The 21,651-nt window shown below is 47.1% G+C and overlaps 1 protein-coding gene across 1 annotated transcript in view; it reads right to left on the bottom strand.

The window, feature by feature from the left end:
* Positions 1 to 507: 507 nt before the first annotated feature.
* The window catches only part of LOC124004928, a 30,261-nt gene continuing 9,117 nt past the window's right edge, over positions 508 to 21,651 (bottom strand). Inside the window, exons 2-17 of the mRNA XM_046313738.1 lie at positions 10,197 to 10,353; positions 9,464 to 9,517; positions 9,201 to 9,372; positions 9,053 to 9,089; positions 8,830 to 8,941; positions 8,444 to 8,631; positions 6,918 to 7,055; positions 6,616 to 6,772; positions 5,788 to 5,841; positions 5,525 to 5,696; positions 5,377 to 5,413; positions 2,961 to 5,262; positions 1,687 to 2,795; positions 1,505 to 1,570; positions 1,326 to 1,401; positions 508 to 710 (exon numbers count right to left, since the gene is read on the bottom strand). Coding sequence (XP_046169694.1) covers positions 508 to 710; positions 1,326 to 1,401; positions 1,505 to 1,570; positions 1,687 to 2,795; positions 2,961 to 5,262; positions 5,377 to 5,413; positions 5,525 to 5,696; positions 5,788 to 5,841; positions 6,616 to 6,772; positions 6,918 to 7,055; positions 8,444 to 8,631; positions 8,830 to 8,941; positions 9,053 to 9,089; positions 9,201 to 9,372; positions 9,464 to 9,517; positions 10,197 to 10,353 — 5,034 coding nt within the window. The remainder of the gene's footprint in view (positions 711 to 1,325; positions 1,402 to 1,504; positions 1,571 to 1,686; positions 2,796 to 2,960; positions 5,263 to 5,376; positions 5,414 to 5,524; positions 5,697 to 5,787; positions 5,842 to 6,615; positions 6,773 to 6,917; positions 7,056 to 8,443; positions 8,632 to 8,829; positions 8,942 to 9,052; positions 9,090 to 9,200; positions 9,373 to 9,463; positions 9,518 to 10,196; positions 10,354 to 21,651) is intronic.

Below are 21,651 nucleotides of genomic sequence, written 5' to 3'. Positions count from 1 at the left end.
TCTAGGGGTGGCTCAACTAACCCTTTGGCTCAATTTACCCCACTCTCCTCTAACCTATATTTCCGTTGGCACAGCCAGGTTTTATACATAACCCCCTCTGTATCAGTACTGGATGGGGTTGGCAAGGCAACAGGGCCTGGAGGCTGAGGCTGTGTTCCATGTGTCAGCTGAGCCAATGTTTCTTTCCCTGATGTAACACCAACATCCACTCTGCCTACCTGTCATTCACAGTTTGCCTTCACAGGCTCACAGCAACACAACACAACTATTGATTTCCACTCAAATTACATAAACAAGGATAACAAAAATAATATATGTTATATATATGTTATTATCACAAACTGTAAAGATGCTGTGAAATGTGTTGTTTTACAGTGTTGAAATGTGTTGTTTCATTACCACGGGAATAGTAAAAGAGTTTAACTACTCTTAAATGAACAGTTGATAAGGCTGTGATATCTTTAGATAAGGAGCAAAAACAACACAAGATGATTGCAAAAATATGTTTTATTGTAGGACTGTAAGCAGAGGGACTGGTAACAGGAGTTGAGGTGCTGCCTTAAAAAGTCGTGCAGGCACAGCTCTCACTTCGTTTGGGGGAAATAATCTACTATTTTTCTTGTGGGAGAAGCAAAAGACTCTTGCAAAGGCATTGCAGATGTGCTGGAGGAGAGATGGTTTCTTCCTTTTCTCATCTGCAGCCACTGCACCTGAACAGAATACAGGATACATCACATGACCTAATCACCACATTACAATAGTATTTATTTAGGAAAATAGCCTCATGGATAGTTTTTGTTGTTGTTTTTTTTGTTTTGTTTTTCTCGACCAATTTTATGGTATCCAATAGTGTTTTTAGTAGCTACTATCTTCTCTCATTGCTTCAACTCCCGTATGGGCTCGGGAGAGACGAAGGTTGAAAGTCATGCTTCCTCCGATACACAACCCAACCAAGCCACACTGCTTCTTAACACATCACGCATCCAACCCGGAAGCCAGCCGCACCAATGTGTTGGAGGAAACACCGTGCACCTGGCAACCTTGGTTAGCGCGCACTGCACCCGGCCCGCCACAGGAGTCGCTGGTGCGCGATGAGACAAGGATATCCCTACCGTCAAACTCTCCCTAACCCAGACGACGCTATGCCAATTGTGCATCGCCCCACAGACCTCCCGGTCGCGGCCGGTTATGACAGAGCCTTCGGGCACGAACCCAGAGTCTCTGGTGGCACAGCTGGTGCTGCAGTACAGTGCCCTTAACCACTACGCCACCCGGGAGGCCCTTCAGATGGATATTTTGACAGAAAACAATATTACAACTCTTACCATCAGAGCCAAGGGGAGCCACTTTGCTCTTACATGGTTTCTTTCTCTCTATTTCTCCTTTGTTCTTAGAGGATTTCTGTGAATAAAACAAACCAAACAATGTAAATGACACTCGCCTGTTACATTACATGTGGGCTTAATATTCCCCAAGAAAATAAGAGTCAAATAAAGCCCTTCACCTTCTTTTCGTTTTTCCCCTTTCCTGTTGTCTCGGGTCCTGTCTCCACAGCCTCTTCATTCACCTTCTTGGTTTGAGAATGAAAGCAGCAAGAAACAGATATGAGTCAATGCATCACAATCAAACTCCCATTAACTAAATTACCTACTGATTCTTGGTTCAGGTATCTGACTCTCTCCTTACCTGTGAGAAGGCACTATGTCCAGCCCTGAGTAGACACTGGTTGGTCTCCAGTGACTGGTCGGCCATGTGGTGGTCTGTCTCCAAACCACAGTAGTCTTTAAAGACCTCTGATCTGACACTGGTTTTCTCTGAGCAAGCATCGTCTTCAAAGATCTCTGATCTGACACTGGTCTTCTCTGAGCAAGCATCGTCTTCAAAGATCTCTGATCTGACACTGGTCTTCTCTGAGCAAGCATCGTCTTCAAAGATCTCTGATCTGACACTGGTTTTCTCTGAGGAAGCATCATCTTCAAAGATCTCTGATCTGACACTGGTCTTCTCTGAGCCAGTGTCATCTTCAGCCATCTCTGCTGGAGCCTCCAGGTCTTCCCTATTGTCTAGGAGCTCCTCAGAGACAGTGCTGTCACTTCCCTCGAGGCTGGGGGTATACCTCCCACTTCCAGAGCTCCTGGCCTCCCACTTCCAGAGCTCAGCGTGATCACAAATGCTGCATGCGATGGTCTCAGCCATGCATTGAATGGAAAACTCACAACTTTTGTGCATTTGGGCATTGTTTGCCTCTGCCTTTAGTGATAGTCTATCAGCAGAAGCCTCCACAATGGCGGCCACTGCATCATCACCCCTAAACTGAATGCTCTCCTGTTGGCTGAATACAACGACAATGCCGGCCATATACTTCAGAACATGCCGTATGTTGTCAAAGAGCATCGACTGGAGCTGGAAAGGAGCCTTCACACTCCCAGCTGGGAGTGATTCCATGAATGTCAGGTGACCCATGATCCCCTGCACAATGTCTCTGAGGGTCTCTGAGTTGATGAAAGTCACCCCGTGGGCCAAGCGTAGCTGAATGTCCTCCTTAGCCAGGCTCTCTTCCTGCAGGATGGAGGGAGCTTTCTCCAGCAAGTCCTGCCTGGCCTCTCGGATATATGGAGAAGCAATTCTCACTTCCTCCACCTTTTGGGCAGGGATGGAGGGCCCAGACAGTAGGGAGCGGCTGAAGATCCTCTCTAGCTGATGTGAGGGTTGGTCCACCACTGGAGTGGGACTCCCTACACAGCCCTCCTCATTGGTTACGTCAGGGACCTTGGCCTTAGCCCCAGAATCCAATCCTAAGAAAACAGGGTTTAAAGCTAAAAAAGTGTTTTTTTATGTTTAGCAATATGAAGTATATGCCCAGACAGAAAATCTGGCCTACGTCTCCAAAGTTACAACTTAGTATTACAGTCCAGATTTGGGACATGTAATATGTGAAACAGCTTATAAATGTAGTTTACCTTTCTGGATGCTGTCCCTGGATTTTTTAGGGTTGTCGCAGGTCTCCTGGAGGATGTCTTCCTCCCTGGTGCTCAGGACCTGGCAGATGGTCCCTACTGCCTCCCAGTGGTCCTGGTTTAAAGAGCTGGAGGAGTCCATGTCCAGGGAGCTCTCCCTCACCAGAGTGCCCCACACCCCACACGACCAGGTGTTGTCGCTATGCAGTGACTCATCACTGGATGAGGTTGACAAGTTGTCATTCAAAAGTAGTGCTTCTTCTGGTGGGGTGTGTGGCAAGCCCAATAAGTTTTCCACCAGATTCTTCATTGCCCGCTCTACGATAAAATAGATCAGGTCCGTGAAGAACTTTTTGGAGAGCCTGGGATTGGTCGCCATTTCTTTGAGAACAGGCTCCGACCCGCTTTTTCGGCATGCTGTCTCCCGGCCCATCTTGGTGTCCAGGAGCAACTGGTACACCCGGCAGATCATCTCTTTAGAAAATAAATGGATCTTACCCCGGAATATCCTGTTACAAAGCCTACTTGAGGCCAGGATCTGTCCCAGGAGCATAGCTGCAGGATTGTACAACCCACAATCATCTGCACTGATACTGTCAGCATAGACCAGCCTGACAATGACATCAAAGATGTTATCGGCTGTAACGCCTGCATCTCTGTCTAAGTTCTGGCTTCTTCTGCCACTGCTGTTACTGTCAAGCTCAGACCTGGCCAAAATGGGACTGATGGGAGGCTGGGTATCGTCCATTTTCTTAGCAGGGCTGCTTGCCTGCTGCACCTTCACAGGCCTCTGCGTGATGATAGGGAGGGACTCCTCACTGAAGGCTTCATGGGAGTCCCTTCCCTTAGCCCTCCCCAGCTCTTCTTCAATAATAGTGGACCAGATTGGGATGACCTGAGGCTGAGCCCTCATGACCTCCAGCTCACAGGCCACATCTCCCACTAAGGTGTGGCTCAGGCACTGTACCAGCAGGGGGTAGCCATCGATGTTGGGGTCCAGGAGCTCCTGCATGCCCTCATCCTCTTTAATAATTGTGTCGTGGGCTGTATAGTAATTTCTTAGGATAACCATGACAATGTTACAGGCCACTATCACTTTGTCAACCAATGACTCAGCAGAGATGCAGGTCTTATCCCAGTGAAGGGCACCAGTCTGGTCACTGAGAATTCCAATGACCACCCTGACCAGCTCCAGTTCCTTCTCTTTGGAAAGGAACTCACTTTGGCTCGCCAATCCAGATGTGAAGAGGGCATGGTCCATGACTGTCTGAGTTATGGTGTCCTGTAGATTGTGCAGGGTTGAGGCCCTTCCCTCTGAGGGCGTGGTAACCGGGCTGTAGTCCATGTTCTGGAATAACGGAGTGCTTGTGATGTTGTCCAAGGTGTCCTCACTTAGGGCTGAGCCAATGTGCTCAACCATCCATCCCTGCTCTGTCCGTCCTTGAGATGGCGTGAAGCTTGGAAGAGCATCAGGGACTTCAACTCTCTCAAATATGAGACCTCCCATCTTCGTGGTTGCCATTCTCTCCTCTGGGAAGCTATTTACAGCACCAGAGAAGGGAAGATCCTTGCTTGCTGCATCCTTTATCTCCCGACAAACGTTGACTGCCAATTCTGATATGTTGAACCTTGATTCTCCAGAAATTCTGCAGTCACTGCCTGATGTTAGAACGTGGAGCTTCTCCTTTGCTTTCCTACATGCGCTCCAGAACATCATGGAGGATATCATAGACATTCTGGACACCAAGTAATCAGTGACAGAGGTGTAAAGGCCTTGAAGGGACAAAGCCCCAGGGGTGGATGGTCCAGCTTCATCACTCTCCATGAAGAGCTGGACATTGTGCAGAATCACAGCCACAGTCATAGCTGCCCTATTCTGGAGCTCATCCTCCATGTCTGAGGGGAGCGTTGGGAGATGCCGGCCCATAAGCCTACACCTAGGCTCCAAGTTAAGCCTCAGCAGCAGGTGGAACTTTTTAGCAATTATCCTAAGAACCCCCCGGATCCGTTTTTTACCTGACCCCTGGGAGGAGGGGGGAGGCAACCCTGAGCTTCCCCTCCTGAACCTAGGAGTGAAACATACAATATCCATATCTGCACATCCCTGGCTAGTGCTGGTGTTACCAGAGGTAACAGATTTCCCAAGGGACACTGATGAGAAAGGTTGTTCATCTTGCCCAATGCAGAAGTCGTCTATGGACTTTTGGTACAAGGCTATGGCCGGGAGAACCACCTCATTAACTACAATGACCACCCAGTCAATGGACTCCAATGACCGTTCCTGCAGGTCATCTATGGTCATGTTCTTAGGAAGAGAAGAGTAAAGAAACAACATAAGTGACATCATTTCTAAGAAGTTTGATATCAAAATATGTTTTGTGAAGATGACAGACAGTGTACAAGGAAAAAATATATATACCCTTTTTCTAAGCAGTTTCTTAATCAACCTCCGCTGCCTGTAATACACAAACAATACAATTCCTTGGTTAGTAGACTGACCACAAAAACACAAGGATCCTATTTCTTCTATTGGACAATAAATGGTTCATAGCAAGAGCAGGACTCACGGGTGTAACATCAGGTATTCAGCTACTGATATTATGTCCTCTCCGGACAATGGACGTGACATAGCCATGAGAGAGTTGACATCATTCTTCTCTAGGCTCACTGGGCTACCCTGGGATGAAGAGGAATAGCCCCTTTCCCCACCCTCAGGTGTCAGCTGGCGGCCTGGTGGCTCTGAAGCAGAACGTGGTCATATTCATAAAAATAACAGCAAATCAGGCTATCCCATAGGAAAGAATGTTGACCTATCTACTGTGTCACCCACCGGTAGTCTTTAGTGTTGTGACTGTTACTGTGCGTTTGATAGGTGGAAGAACGTCTACAGAAAGAGAGGAAAAGAGATGTGAATAGTGGATCCTTCCAGGATAGAATCTTTAAGAATTCTACCAACAAAATGTGTTAAAAAATCCCCCTGCCAAGGGCGCTGTGGGTGTCACGCCCTGACCGTAGAGTCTTTTTCTGTCTCTATTTTGGGTTGGTCAGGGTGTGATTTGGGTGGGCAGTCTATGTTCTGTTTTCTATGTTTTGGTATTTCTATGTTTTGGCAGAGTATGGTTCTCAATCAGGGACAGCTGTCTATCGTTGTCTCTGATTGGGAATCATACTTAGGCAGCCTTTATCCCTGTTGTGTTTGTGGGATGTTATCTTTGTTAGTGGCACTATAGCCCTGTAAGCTACACGGTTGTTAATTTTGTTTCTTGTTTTGATGGTGTCATTCCATAATAAAGGAAAATGTACGCTCATCACGCTGCACTTTGGTCCACTTCTTTCGACGGCTGTGACAGTGGGACTAATTTTCAGCGTGTGTGTTGTTTGTTTATGTCTGGCTGGCCCCATGTCGTCTAGCTCTCCCCCTTGTGTGAGAGATATCACCACCTCCAGATCGTGGCTTCAGCCAATCAGACTATCCCCATGTTCACATTTTTCCTGTGTGGGAATTAAGTTCCCTGTGTGTGTTAACTCTTGCACTGCCTTATTCCGTCTACCCGGGGCGGTGTCAGTGGGTCACAAACCAGTCAAATACTTATGAGCTGGATTGTTCTCTTTCAAAATGAAACCATTTGGAAGACTTGAATTCCTAATCAGTACTCACTGTAACTAGAGTTGGCTGACAGAGGGGGTAGCGCTGAACAGACTCCAGCAGTCCTCTGCCCTTTAACCTTGGTTGCCTCAGCTGTTCCCCTCAACTCCCTCCCTGCCTTTGCCTTGCAGCTCGGTCTGGGGCCACATGGAGGCTTTGGCACAAAGCCCTGAGATTAAGAACAATAGTAAGAAAATCACATCACCATAGTTACCAACACTTTCACCAAAGACATGATAATACCAAGTGACAAGAGGCTCTAACCATAGAATTAGAATCAGAATTCACATTTTGTCATGGGTTCTGGTTCTTACCTGCAAGGGGTTGTTCTTTGTGGGCAGCTGCCTCTCATACACCATATCTGGAACCACAACTGAAAGTTTCAGTTCACTGAGTCCAGGGTCTGGGGAGGGAGTGCGCTGGAGTGCCTGGGTGTTCAAACGGGTCTCAGTCTTGAGTAGAGAAAATAACTTAGAATCAACCCATATGAAGCTACAGTACATGAGTGCTTATAATGATCCTAATTGTCCCACAACAGGGCAAGAGACATTACTGCACATTAACAACATTTTACAGTTAATAAACAAGTTAGTGAGACTTGAGCTTGGTTCTCTGTAAATTCTTAGATTTAGAGTTTTCCTCCATTTCATCTGAGTTGATTACAGACGCCCTGTGGGCTGCGTGGCAGAATGTGCTCCTTAGCCAGGATAGTCACTTGGCTCTGTCATAACCTCACATGGTCTCTCCTATCATTGCTATGCAGACGACACACAATTAATCTTCTCCTTTCCCCCTTCTGATGACCAGGTGGCGAATCGCATCTCTGCATGTCTGGCAGACATATCAGTGTGGATGACGGATCACCACCTCAAGCTGAACTTCGGCAAGACGGAGCTGCTCTTCCTCCCGGGGAAGGACTGCCCGTTCCATGATCTCGCCATCACGGTTGACAACTCCATTGTGTCCTCCTCCCAGAGCGCTAAGAACCTTGGCGTGATCCTGGACAACAAACTGTCGTTCTCAACTAACATCAAGGCGGTGGCCCGTTCCTGTAGGTTCATGCTCTACAACATCCGCAGAGTACGACCCTGCCTCACACAGGAAGCGGCGCAGGTCCTAATCCAGGCACTTGTCATCTCCCGTCTGGATTACTGCAACTCGCTGTTGGCTGGGCTCCCTGCCTGTGCCATTAAACCCCTACAACTCATCCAGAACGCCGCAGCCCGTCTAGTGTTCAACCTTCCCAAGTTCTCTCACGTCACCCCGCTCCTCCGCTCTCTCCACTGGCTTCCAGTTGAAGCTCGCATCCGCTACAAGACCATGGTGCTTGCCTACGGAGCTGTGAGGGGAACGGCACCTCAGTACCTCCAGGCTCTGATCAGGCCCTACACCCAAATAAGGGCACTGCGTTCATCCACCTCTGGCCTGCTCGCCTCCCTACCACTGAGGAAGTACAGTTCCCGCTCAGCTCAGTCAAAACTGTTCGCTGCTCTGGCTCCCCAATGGTGGAACAAACTCCCTCACGACGCCAGGACAGCGGAGTCAATCACCACCTTCCGGAGACACCTGAAACCCCACCTCTTTAAGGAATACCTAGGATAGGATAAAGTAATCCTTCTCACCCCCCTCCCCCCTTAAAATATTTAGATGCACTATTGTAAAGTGGTTGTTCCACTGGATGTCATAAGGTGAATGCACCAATTTGTAAGTCGCTCTGGATAAGAGCGTCTGCTAAATGACTTAAATGTAAATGTAAATGTAAATCTCCCTGCAGGATGGAGGGAGTCTTCTCCAGCAAGTCCTGTCTGGCCTCAGGGCCATATGGAAATGCAATTCTCACCTCCTCCACCTTATATGCAGGGGCTCCCAATGCTGCCTTGGCTGAGGTGGAGGGCCCAGCTAGTAGGGAGTGGCTGAAGATCCTCTCCAACTGACATGATGGTTGGTCCACCACCAGAGTGGGACTCCCTACACAGCCCTCCTCATTGGTGACCTCCGGAACCTTGGCCCTAGCCCCAGAATCCAATCCTAAGAAAAACATAGTCACACTTAAAACAGTTTTGAAGCTAAAATGTTCTTTGTTTTTGATCAGCACTATGGAGTATCTTCTCAGACAGTAAATATATTATGGCCCAAATTTGGCCTACGTCTCCAAAGTTACAACTTGGTGTTACAGTTCAGAATTGGGACATGTAATATGTGAAACAGCTTATGAATATAGCCTGCCTTTCTGGATGATGTCCCTGGCATTTGTAGGGTTATAGCAGGTCTCATGGAGGATGTCTTGCACCCTGGTAATCAAGACCTGGCAGATGGCCCCGACTGCCTCCTGGTGGTCCTGTTGTAGGGAGGTGAAAAAAACGCAAATTACATCATTTCTAAGTAGTTGGATGTCAAAATATGTTTTGGCAAGATGATAGACAGTGTACAAGAAAACAAATATATTTACCCTTTTTCTAAGCACTTTCTTAACCAACCTCTGCTGACTGGAATACACAAACAATACAATTCCTTGGTTAGTAGACTAACCACAAAAACACAAGGATGCTATTTCTTCTATTGGACAATAAATGGTTCATAGCAAGAGCAGGACTCACGGGTGTAACATCAGGGATTCAGCTACTGGAATTATGTCCTCTCCGGACAATGGACGTGACATAGCCATGAGAGAGTTGACATCATTCTTCTCTAGGCTCACTGGGCTACCCTGGGATGAAGAGGAATAGCCCCTTTCCCCACCCTCAGGTGTCAGCTGGCGGCCTGGTGGCTCTGAAGTAGAACATGGTCATATTCATAAAAATACCAGCAAATCAGGCTATCCCATAGGAAAGAATGTTGATTTATCTACTGTGTCACCCACCGGTAGTCTTTAGTGTTGTGACTGTTACTGTGCGTTTGATAGGTGGAAGAACGTCTACAGAAAGAGAAGAAAAGAGATGTGAATGGTGGATCCTTCCAGGATAGAATCTTTAAGAATTCTACCAACAAAATGTGTTCAAGAATCCCCCTGCCGCCTCGCAGCACTAGCTGTGCTACCAGAGACTCTGGGTTCGCGCCCAGGCTCTGTCGCAGCCGGCCGCGACTGGGAGGTCCATGGGGCGACGCACAATTGGCCTAGCGTCGTCCGGGTTAGGACCTTCGTCTCTCCCGAGCCCGTAAGGGAGTTGTAGTGATGAGACAAGGTAGTAGTTACTAACAATTGGACACCATGAAATTGGGGAGAAAAAGAGGGTAAAATAAAAATAATAAAAAATAATAAAAAGAATCCCCTTGCCAAGGGTGCTGTGGGACAAATTTTCAGCGTGTGTGTTGTTTGTTTATGTCTGGCTGGCCCCATGTCGTCTAGCTCTCCCCCTTGTGTGAGAGATATCACCACCTCCAGATCGTGGCTTCAGCCAATCAGACTATCCCCATGTTCACATTTTTCCTGTGTGGGAATTAAGTTCCCTGTGTGTGTTAACTCTTGTACTGCCTTATTCCGTCTACCCGGGGCGGTGTCAGTGGGTCACAAACCAGTCAAATACTTATGAGCTGGATTGTTCTCTTTCAAAATGAAACCATTTGGAAGACTTGAATTCCTAATCAGTACTCACTGTAACTAGAGTTGGCTGACAGAGGGGGTAGCGCTGAACAGACTCTAGCAGTCCTCTGCCCTCTAACCTTGGTTGCCTCAGCTGTTCCCCTCAACTCCGTCCCTGCCTTTGCCTTGCAGCTCGGTCTGGGGCCACATGGAGGCTTTGGCACAAAGCCCTGAGATTAAGAACAATAGTAAGAAAATCACATCAACATAGTTACCAACACTTTCACCAAAGACATGATAATACCAAGTGACAAGAGGCTCTAACCATAGAATTAGAACTCACATTTTGTCATGGGTTCTCACTTTGCCCTGGGCTACTATTTTAAACAAAACTGTATGTTGGTGGGGCTTAGGCCCATATATATCATTAGCATATAATTGTATAGAAACCTATTATGGTAACTGTCTTATTATATATTATATATTTTATTATGACACCTAGGGACCTGCTGTTGGTTCATCTTTTAGAACAACTCAAAGGGTTATGGGTAAAGAAGGCATCAGTTGAGCTAATTAGGACAGGTATTTGAAGCCTGATAGGAACTGGAAGATGCCATGTAGAGCAACATGGGCATATTCATTATGCTGATTCTGTTGCAAAACGTTTCTTAAACGGAAGCAAACGGAATGAAACAGGGTCCTCTATGTATCCAATAGAAACTGTAGTTTTTGTTGCATAACGCAACTGTTTGGACTAATGATTTTATTTACCTGCTACTTTAGCATTTTATTTTGAACCTTTTGGGATTTTACTTTTTCGCCACTCATATCACTTGGAACCTGTCGAACCTGAATCTGGATTGCAAAGTTTTTTTTGACCAGTTACCAACCTGAAATCTGTGTGACAAATGATGGACAATTAATTTGTGAGTAATAAATATAATTTAGACCTACTCTCACGTCTCTCAATGGAAACACGTATGCAACCAACATGTATTTTTGGCGTCTATAGAAGTGGCTTTTTACATTTTTGGAACCGCCACTGCATTAGTAGAAAACTGTCTTGTATCAAATGGAATTGGACAATGCAACGCTCTGTTTCGATTGAAGTGAATAAAAATATTCCCCTGCTAATGTTAGGACTGTATTGGATGAAAATAGAACTGGAACGTTGGAATGCAATGTGCTTGGAATACGGTGAGAGAAATTGCGGCAAGTAGGCCCAGTCTATTTAACGCATTGCATTTTGAAACAGTGGAATATTGAAAAGGGGAATTGCTGTGAAGATAGTCCTCGTGTGCAATAGCCTATTGAAGATAGTCCTCGTGTGCAATAGCCTATTGAAGATAGGCCTCGTGTGCAATAGCCTATTGAAGATAGTCCTCGTGTGCAATAGCCTATTGAAGATAGTCCTCGTGTGCAATAGCCTATTGAAGATAGTCCTCGTGTGCAATAGCCTATTGAAGATAGTCCTCGTGTGCAATAGCCTATTGAAGATAGTCCTCGTGTGCAATAGCCTGTTGAAGATAGGCCTCGTGTGCAATAGCCTATTGAAGATAGTCCTCGTGTGCAATAGCCTATTGAAGATAGTCCTCGTGTGCAATAGCCTATTGAAGATAGGCCTCGTGTGCAATAGCCTATTGAAGATAGTCCTCGTGTGCAATAGCCTATTGAAGATATGTTATGCAGGTGAATGAGGACCCAAAAGCGACTTGGCGAAAACAGAGTCTTTAATCCAGTAAAGTAATTCTACAAACATAAGACATAATTCCACTCGTAATGACGAGAACAGACTGGAGACTTGATCAAGAACTGCAGGTTGCCTCGGGAAGGCACTTGAACGTAGCAGACTCAGACACCTGCTCACCACGCAGCATCTGAGGGAAACACGACACGACAGGGTGATACATAGACACAGCACGGTGAACAATAGACAAGGATCCGACAGGACAGGAACGGAAAACAAGGGAAGAAATAGGGACTCTAATCAGGGGAAAAGATAAGGAACAGGTGTGGGAAGACTAAATGATTGATTAGGGGAATAGGAACAGCTGGGAGCAGGAACGGAACGATAGAGAGAAGAGAGAGAGGAAGGGAGAGAGAAAAAGGGGAACGAACCTAAAAAGACCAGCAGGGGGAAAACGAACAGAAGGAAAAGCAAAATGACAAGACAAAATAAGACAAAACATGACAGTACCCCCCCACTCACCGAGCGCCTCCTGGCGCTCTCGAGGAGGAACACTGGCGGCAACGGAGGAAATCATAGATCACAAACGGTCCAGCACGTCCCGAGAAAGAACCCAACTCCTCTCCTCAGGACCGTAACAAAAAACGATAAAAAAGGGAAACTAGGGTACTACACAAAAAAAAAAATGAGACACGGGTAGAGAACTGAAAGCTTTAGAGCAAACAGGACCAAACAGGCCAGGAGAGTAACAACTAGGGACAGACTGAGACACAGCAAGGGCAGGAACAAGAACAGGAGAGATGCGATGGCAGGGAACAGACTGAGACCCAGCAAGACCAGGAGCAGAAGCAGAAAAAAAAATTACCAGACTTCTTCTGCGCGCAGTCTGAACACGCAGCCACGAAACGGCGCGTGTCACGCTCCTGAGTAGGCCACCAAAACCGCTGGCGAATAGAAGCAAGCGTACCCCGAACGCCGGGATGGCCAGCTAACTTGGCAGAGTGAGCCCACTGAAGAACAGCCAGACGAGTAGAAACAGGAACGAAAAGAAGGTTACTAGGACAAGCGCGCGGCGACGCAGTGTGCGTGAGTGCTTGCTTAACCTGTCTCTCAATTCCCCAGACAGTCAACCCGACAACACGCCCAACAGGAAGGATCCCCTCGGGATCGGTAGAAGCCACAGAAGAACTAAAGAGACGGGATAAAGCATGAGGCTTGGTGTTCTTAGTACCCGGGCAATAAGAAATAACGAACTCGAAACAAGCGAAAAACAACGCCCAACGAGCATGACGCGCATTCAGTCGTTTGGCATAACGGATGTACTCAAGGTTCTTTTGGTCAGTCCAAACGACAAAAGGAACGGTCGCCCCCTCCAACCACTGTCGCCATTTGCCTAGGGCTAAACGGATGGCGAGCAGTTCGCGGTTAGCCACATCATAGTTACGTTCCGACGGTGACAGGCGATGAGAAAAATACGCACAAGGGTGGACCCCATCGTCAGTATCGGAGCGCTGGGACAGAATGGCTCCCACGCCCACCCCCGACGCGTCAACCTCAACAATAAACGGTTTAGTGACGTCAGGTGCAACAAGGATAGGAGCGGATGCAAAACGCTTCTTGAAGAGAACAGGACAACAATCATACGACCGGTGAGGAGGAAGGGAGTTGGTTCTGGACCGACTGAAGACCGTGCGCAGACCATGATACTCCTCCGGCACTCCTGTCAAATCACCAGGTTCCTCCTGAGAAGAGGGGACAGAACAAACAGGAGAAATAGCAGACATTAAACACTTCACATGACAAGAAACATTCCAGGAAAGGATAGAATTACTAGACCAATCAAAAGAAGGATTATGACACACTAGCCAGGGATGACCCAAAACAACAGGTGTAAAAGGTGAACAAAAAATCAAAAAAGAAATGGTCTCACTATGGTTACCAGATACAGTGAGGGTTAAAGGTAGTGTTTCATATAATATACTGGGGAGAGGACTACCATCCAAGGCAAACATGACCGTGGGCTCCCCTAACTGTCTGAGAGGAATGTCATGTTCCCGCGCCCAGGCTTCGTCCATAAAACAGCCCTCTGCCCCAGAGTCTATTAATGCACTGCAGGAAGCTGCCGATCCGGTCCAGCGTAGATGGACCGGTAAGGTAGTACATGTACTTGACGGAGAGGACCGTCTAGTAGCGCTTATCAGTCGCCCTCCGCTTACTGATGAGCTCTGGCCTTTAACTGAACATGAAATGAAAAAATGACCAGCGGAACTGCAATAGAGACAGAGGCAGTTGGTGATTCTCCGTTCCCTCTCCTTAGTTGAGATGCGAATACCCCCCAGCTGCATGGGCTCAACACCTGAGTCAGTGGGGAAAGACGGTAGTGTCGGAGAGAGGGGAGACACAGTTAACGCGAGCTCTCTTCTATGAGCTCGGTGACGAAGATCTACCCGTCGTTCAATGCGAATAGCGAGTTCAATCAAAGAATCCACGCTGGATGGAACCTCCCGAGAGAGAATCTCATCCTTAACCTTAGCGTGGAGTCCCTCCAGAAAACGAGCGAGCAACGCCTGCTCGTTCCAGTTACTGGAGGCAGCAAGAGTGCGAAACTCTATAGAGTAATCCGTTATGGATCGATTACCTTGACATAGGGAAGACAGGGACCAGGAAGCTTCTTTCCCAAAAACTGAGCGATCAAAAACCCTTATCATCTCCTCTTTAAAGTTCAGATAATTGTTAGTACACTCAGCGCTTGCCTCCCAGATAGCTGTGCCCCACTGCCGAGCCCGACCAGTAAGGAGTGATATGACGTAGGCAATCCGAGCTCTCTCTTGAGTATGTGTTGGGTTGGAGAGAGAACACTATATCACACTGGGTGAGAAAGGAGCGGCACTCAGTGGGCTGCCCAGAATAACATGGTGGGTTATTAACCCTAGGTTCCGGAGGCTCGGAAGAACCGGAAGTAGCTGGTGACACGAGACGAAGACTCTGATACTGTCCTGAGAGGTCGGAGACCTGAGCGGCCAGGGTTTCAACGGCATGCCGAGCAGCAGACAATTCCTGCTCGTGTCTGCCGAGCATCGCTCCCTGGAACTCGAGAGTAGAGTAGAGAGAATCCATAGTCGCTGGGTCCATTCTTGGTCGGATCCTTCTGTTATGCAGGTGAATGAGGACCCAAAAGCGACTTGGCGAAAACAGAGTCTTTAATCCAGTAAAGTAATTCTACAAACATAAGACATAATTCCACTCGTAATGACGAGAACAGACTGGAGACTTGATCAAGAACTGCAGGTTGCCTCGGGAAGGCACTTGAACGTAGCAGACTCAGACACCTGCTCACCACGCAGCATCTGAGGGAAACACGACACGACAGGGCGATACATAGACACAGCACGGTGAACAATAGACAAGGATCCGACAGGACAGGAACGGAAAACAAGGGAAGAAATAGGGACTCTAATCAGGGGAAAAGATAAGGAACAGGTGTGGGAAGACTAAATGATTGATTAGGGGAATAGGAACAGCTGGGAGCAGGAACGGAACGATAGAGAGAAGAGAGAGAGGAAGGGAGAGAGAAAAAGGGGAACGAACCTAAAAAGACCAGCAGGGGGAAAACGAACAGAAGGAAAAGCAAAATGACAAGATAAATAAGACAAAACATGACAAGATACTCCTCGTGTGCAATAGCCTATTGAAGATAGGCCTCGTGTGCAATAGCCTATTGAAGATAGTCCTCGTGTGCAATAGCCTATTGAAGATAGTCCTCGTGTGCAATAGCCTATTGAATGATGCGAATATACTTAGAACTTTGTGAAATTGCCATGAAGTGGTTTAGTGCATAATATTTGGATGCATTGCATATTGTCGAATTGCTGAACTATGGAATTGCCATGAAGTAGTGGCAATCCTGAATGAGTTGCATATTGGAACTTTGTTGAATCATGCAGTGAATATTGTGGCTTCATTTTGAATGTGCAATATTGCATATTGGAACTTTGAATTGTGGACATGGTGGAATTGGTTGTGGAGTGGATTGTGCTAGGAGTGCTGTGGAATGTGTCTTCTGTCAGTCTGTCGGATCATGTGAAATTTGAATGTTGGAAGTCCCATGCACGAAATGAATGGAAGGACCATGGAGATCTATTAAATTACTAGAGTGGCATATGCCATACACCCTCAAAGTCAAATAATGGGGAAAACTGGTATATTTGGAATGAAATGGCAGCCATCTCATGTGGTCAGAAATGGTAAGTAAAGTCAACCTAAAATAGTCATATAATTACAAAACTGGTATATTTGTATAAATGAATGGCGATAAATGTCTCAGATTTGGCTTGGAAATAGGTTGAGGTTGCATTTCCTGTCTTTTACCTATTTGCCAGTGGAAAATATGGAATGTTGGCATATTGGCAGTTAATTTGAAAGATTTATGGAATATTCCCTCTAAAACTGACTGATGCTAACAAATACAGTGCAGATAAATTCTTTAAATGAATTATTTTACACAATATTAGCAAACCAGACCAACTTGACCAACAATTTTCATGTCCATTTTAATTCCTAATTCTATGGGATGGACAAGCTCTGCATGAAATGAAACTTTAATTCATGTCACGATTGCCGACAGGTTGATCATGAAGTTGAAATGTGGAAATTGTTAGGAACATTTTTTTATGCACATTGTTTGTGTGCAAACTTAAACTTTGAAATTGCATCATTGAAACTGAATGGCAAATATGTAACAAAGAGATTGCAATGCAAAGGGTTGTAAGGAGGGCAAAACTGACAAAGCATCATCAATACATCAACTACTGTGTAAGGAGAACAAGGAGCATGATGGTCATTCCAAGTGGTATCTGCCTAGCTTTACTTAGTCAAGCGGAAGGAGTTTTATCAGTAGAAGGTCATCGGCTACTTCTATCTCTCACCTAAAACCTCAAGCTGAAGCTGAACGCGCATCTCTCGTCAAATGTGCCACTAACATAAAGAAAAAAAATGCACTGGGAAAGGAGCCAGATGAATTGCTAGCTAGAAAAAAACAAGTTGGCATTGGAAACCAAAATTGCAGCCAGAGCAGCAAAAATCAAGGTATTGGAGAAACCAAGGAAATGAGACAAGGAAAGGGATCATGAAATATATAAAGGAAACAAAGATGCCACAAACATCAGCTCACAAGCTAACCTGACCAAACTTTTCCACACCATATTCCAAAATCCACATTTCCTGTTTTCTCTGCTTAGAAGATCATGGAACCAAGTCATGCCCAGAGATGCACATTGAAAGTAAAGACTACAAGAAAGGGGATGGAGACGATACAGAGACAAAAGAAACATCGGTGACTGAGCAGTGCTCAGGTTTCATTGGAGACACTACCTGGTCATACTGGGGCCGGTGACAGTCCTGACATTCACCCTGTATATGAATGAGTGATGGCCGAACGGCATAGGCAAGATTCAGTAGATGGTATAGAGTACACTATATACATATGAGATGAGTAATGTAGGGTATGTAAAAAATTATATAACGTGGCATTGTTTAAAGTGGCTAGTGATACATTTATTACATCAAATTTCCATTATTAAAGTGGCTAGATTTGAGTCAGTATGTTGGCAGCAGCCACTCAATGTTAGTGATGGCTGTTTAACAGTCTGAAGGCCTTGAGATAGAAGCTGTTTTTCAGTCTCTCAGTCCCTGCTTTGATGCACCTGTACTGACCTCGCCTTCTGGATGATAGCGGGGTGAACAGGCAGTGGCTCGGGTGGTTTTTGTCCTTGATGATATTTTTGGCCTTCCTGTGACATCGGGTGGTGTAGGTGTCCTGGAGGGCAGGTGATTTGCCCCCGGTGATGCGTTATGCAGACCCCACTACCCTCTGGAGAGCCTTTGTCATGCAGGTGATAGAGGACCCAAAAGCGACTTAACAGAAACAGAGTTTATTCAAGTCCAAACAGGGAATAACAGAAATCCTCTAGTCTGTAGAGGGGAATGACAAGAGAAGCGGCCACAGACTGCAGGTCGCCGGGTGGCGCAGGCCGTAGTAGACAGAGACACCTGCTCACACGCAGCATCTGATGAAGGCAAAAAACACGACAGGACAGGGCGAAACACAATCACAGCATGGTGAATACAAAACAAGGAACCGACGGGACAGGTGGAACACAAAGGAATAAATAGGGACTCTAATCAGGGGAAAGGATCGGGAACAGGTGTGGGAAGACCAAATGATGATTAGGGGAATAGGAACAGCTGGGAGCAGGAAGGAACGATAGAGAGAAGAGAGAGCGAGAGAGTGAGAGAGGGAGGGGGAGAGAGAGGGATAGAAGGAGGGAAAGAACCAAATAAGACCAGCAGAGGGAAACGAATAGCATGGGGAGCACAGGGACAAGACATGACAATAAATGACAAACATGACAGTACCCCCCACTCAAGCGCCTCCTGGCGCACTCGAGGAGCTGGCGGCAACGGAGGAAATCATCGATGAGTGAACGGTCCAGCACGTCCCGAAAGAAAACTCCTCTCCTCAGGACCCACGATAAAAGGGAAACTAGGGTACTAAAAAAAAAAAATGAGAACTAGGGACAGACTGAGACACAGCAAGGGCAGGAACAAGAACAGGAGAGATGCGATGGCAGGGAACAGACTGAGACCCAGCAAGACCAGGAGCAGAAGCAGAAAAAAATTACCAGACTTCTTCTGCGCGATGAATCTGCAGCCAGAAACGGCGCGTGTCACGCTCCTGAGTCGGCCACCAAAAACGCTGGCGAATAGACGCAGATTGGACCGGGATGACCAGCTAACTTGGCAAGTGAGCCCACTGAAGAACAGCCAGAGAGTGGAAACAGAACGAAAAGGGCTTAACCTGTCTTTCAATTCCCCAGACTGAGACAACACGCCCATAAGGAAGAATCCCCTCGGGATCAGTAGAGCCAAGAAGAACTAAACAGACGGGATAAGGCATCAGGCTTGGTGTTCTTGCTACCCGGACGGTGAAATCACAAACTTGACGGGCATTAAGTCGTTTGGCAGAACGGATGTACTCAAGTTCTTATGGTCTGTGCACGGTCGCCCCCCTCCACCACTGTCGCCATTCGCCTAGGGCTAAGCGGATGGCGAGCAGTTCACGGTTACCCACATCATAGTTGCGCTCAGATGGCGAAGGCGATGAGAAAAATAAGCGCAAGGATGAACCTTATCGTCAAACTGGGATAGAATGGCTTACCTCTGAACAACCTCGACAATATAGTGACGTCAGGAGTAACGAGGATAGGAGCCAGCGTTCTTTTAGAAGATCAAAAGCTTAGGCGGAACCGGACCACTTAAAACACGTCTTGACAGAAGTAAGAGCTGTCTGCTACGAATAGAAGATAGCACCTAAAGCGCTGCAAACCGTGACCTTGGAGCCAATCACTGCTTGGACCAGCGGAATCCATCTGAATGAAATAACGGAACCGAGAAAAGTAACGGAGGAGACATGAAAGAGCACTTCTCAGCCTTTACGTAGAGACAATTCTCTAAAAGGCGCTGTAGAAACGGGAACGTGCTGAACATGAATCTCGAGTGACGGAGAAAAAATCAGGATATCGTCAAGATAGACAAAAACAAAAATGTTCAGCATGTCTCTCAGAACATCATTAACTAATGCCTGAAAAACAGCTGACGGCAGAACCCGGTACTCAAAATGCCCTAACGGAGTGTTAACGCCGTTTTCCACTCGTCCCCCTCTCTGATGCGCACGAGATGGTAAGCGTTACGAAGGTCCAACAGTAAAGCACCTGGCTCCCTGCAGAATCTCGAAAGGCTGATGACACGGATAACGATTCTTGTTATGTCATTCAGCCCTCTCCACGCAGGGGCGCAGGTACCGTCCTTCTTCTTAACAAAAAGAACCCCGCCCCGGCCGGAGAAGAAGAAGGCACAGTACCGGCTCAAGAGACACAGACAAATAATCCTCGAGAGCCTTACGTTCGGGAGCCGACAGAGAGTATAGTCTACCTCGAGGAGAGTGGTCCCCGGAAGGAGATCAATACTACAATCATGACCGGTGAGGAGGAAGGGGAGTTGGCTCGGGACCGACTGAAGACCGTGCAGATCAGATATTCCTCCGGCACTCCTGTCAAATCGCCAGGTTCCTCCTGGGAAGTAGGGACAGAAGAAACGGGAGGGATGGCAGACATTAAACACTTCACATGACAAGAAACGTTCCAGGATAGGATAGAATTACTAGACCAATTAATAGAAGGATTATGACATACTAGCCAGGGATGACCCAAAACAACAGGTGTAAACGGTGAACTGAAAATCAAAAAAGAAATAGTCTCACTGTGGTTACCAGATACTGTGAGGGTTAAAGATAGTGTCTCAAATCTGATACTGGGAAGATGACTACCATCTAAGGCAAACATGGGATAGGCTTGTCTAACGGTCTGAAAGGAATGTTATGTTTCCGAACCCATGCTTCGTCCATGAAACAACCCTCAGCCCCAGAGTCAATCAAGGCACTGCATTAGCACTTTCCGAACCGGTCCAGCGTAGATGGACCGACATAGTAGTCAAGATCTAGATGAAGAGACCATAGCGCTTAGCCCTCCGCTTACTGATGGGCTCTGGCCTCTTACTGGACATGAATTAACAAAATGTCCAGCAACTCCCAATAGAGGCACAGGCGGTTGGTGATCCTCCGTTCCCTCTCCTTAGTCGAGATGCGAATCCCTCCCAGCTGCATGGGCTCAGTCTCAAAGCCAGAGGAGGGAGATGGTTGCGATGCGGAGCAGGGAAACACCGTTGATGCGAGCTCTCTTCCACGAGCCCGGTGAAGATCTACCCGTCGTTCTATGCGGATGGCGAGAGCAATCAGTCCACATCTGAAGGAACCTCCCGGGAGAGAATCTCATCCTTAACCACTGCGTGGAGTCCCTGCAGTTCCACTCACTAGAGGCAGCAAGAGTGCGAAACTCAATAGAATAATCCGTTATGGACCGTTCACCTTGGCATAAGGAAGCCAGGGCCCTAGAAGCCTCCCTACCAAAAACTGAACGGTCAAAAACCCGAATCATCTCCTCTTTAAAGTTCTGGAACTTGTTAGAGCAATCAGCCCTTGCCTCCCAGATAGCTGTGCCCCATTCTCGAGCCCGGCCAGTAAGGAGTGAAATGACGTAAGCAACCCGAGCTCTCTCTCAGAACACAATCTCACACTGCGTGAGAAAGGAGCGGCATTCAGTGGGCTGCCCGGAGTAGCAAGGTGGGTTATTAACCCTAGGTTCTGGAGGCTCGGCAGGCCAGGAAGTAACAGGTGATAGACTCTGGAACTGTCCAGAGAGGTCGGAAACCTGAGCGGCCAGGTTCTCCACGGCATGGCAGCAGACAATTCCTGCTCGTGTCTGCCGAGCATGGCTTTTTGGATCTCGACGGCAGTGTAACGAGCGTCTGAAGTCGCTGGGTCCATTACTTGGTCGGTTCCTTCTGTCATGCAGGTGATAGAGGACCCAAAAGCGACTTAACAGAAACAGAGTTTATTCAAGTCCAAACAGGGAATGAAATCCTCTAGTCTGTAGAGGGGAATGACAAGAGAAGCGGCCACAGACTGCAGGTCGCTCGGGAGGCGCAGGCCGTAGTAGACAGAGACACCTGCTCACACGCAGCATCTGATGAAGGCAAAAAACACGACAGGACAGGGCGAAACACAATCACAGCATGGTGAATACAAAACAAGGAACCGACGGGACAGGAACGGAACACAAAGGAATAAATAGGGACTCTAATCAGGGGAAAGGATCGGGAACAGGTGTGGGAAGACCAAATGATGATTAGGGGAATAGGAACAGCTGGGAGCAGGAACGGAACGATA

This window comes from Oncorhynchus gorbuscha, linkage group LG19, assembly GCF_021184085.1.
Source record: "Oncorhynchus gorbuscha isolate QuinsamMale2020 ecotype Even-year linkage group LG19, OgorEven_v1.0, whole genome shotgun sequence".
Taxonomy (NCBI): Eukaryota; Metazoa; Chordata; class Actinopteri; order Salmoniformes; family Salmonidae; genus Oncorhynchus; species Oncorhynchus gorbuscha.
The sequence above is the reverse complement of the archived record's forward strand: the minus strand, read 5'-3'. Positions and strand labels throughout refer to the sequence as shown.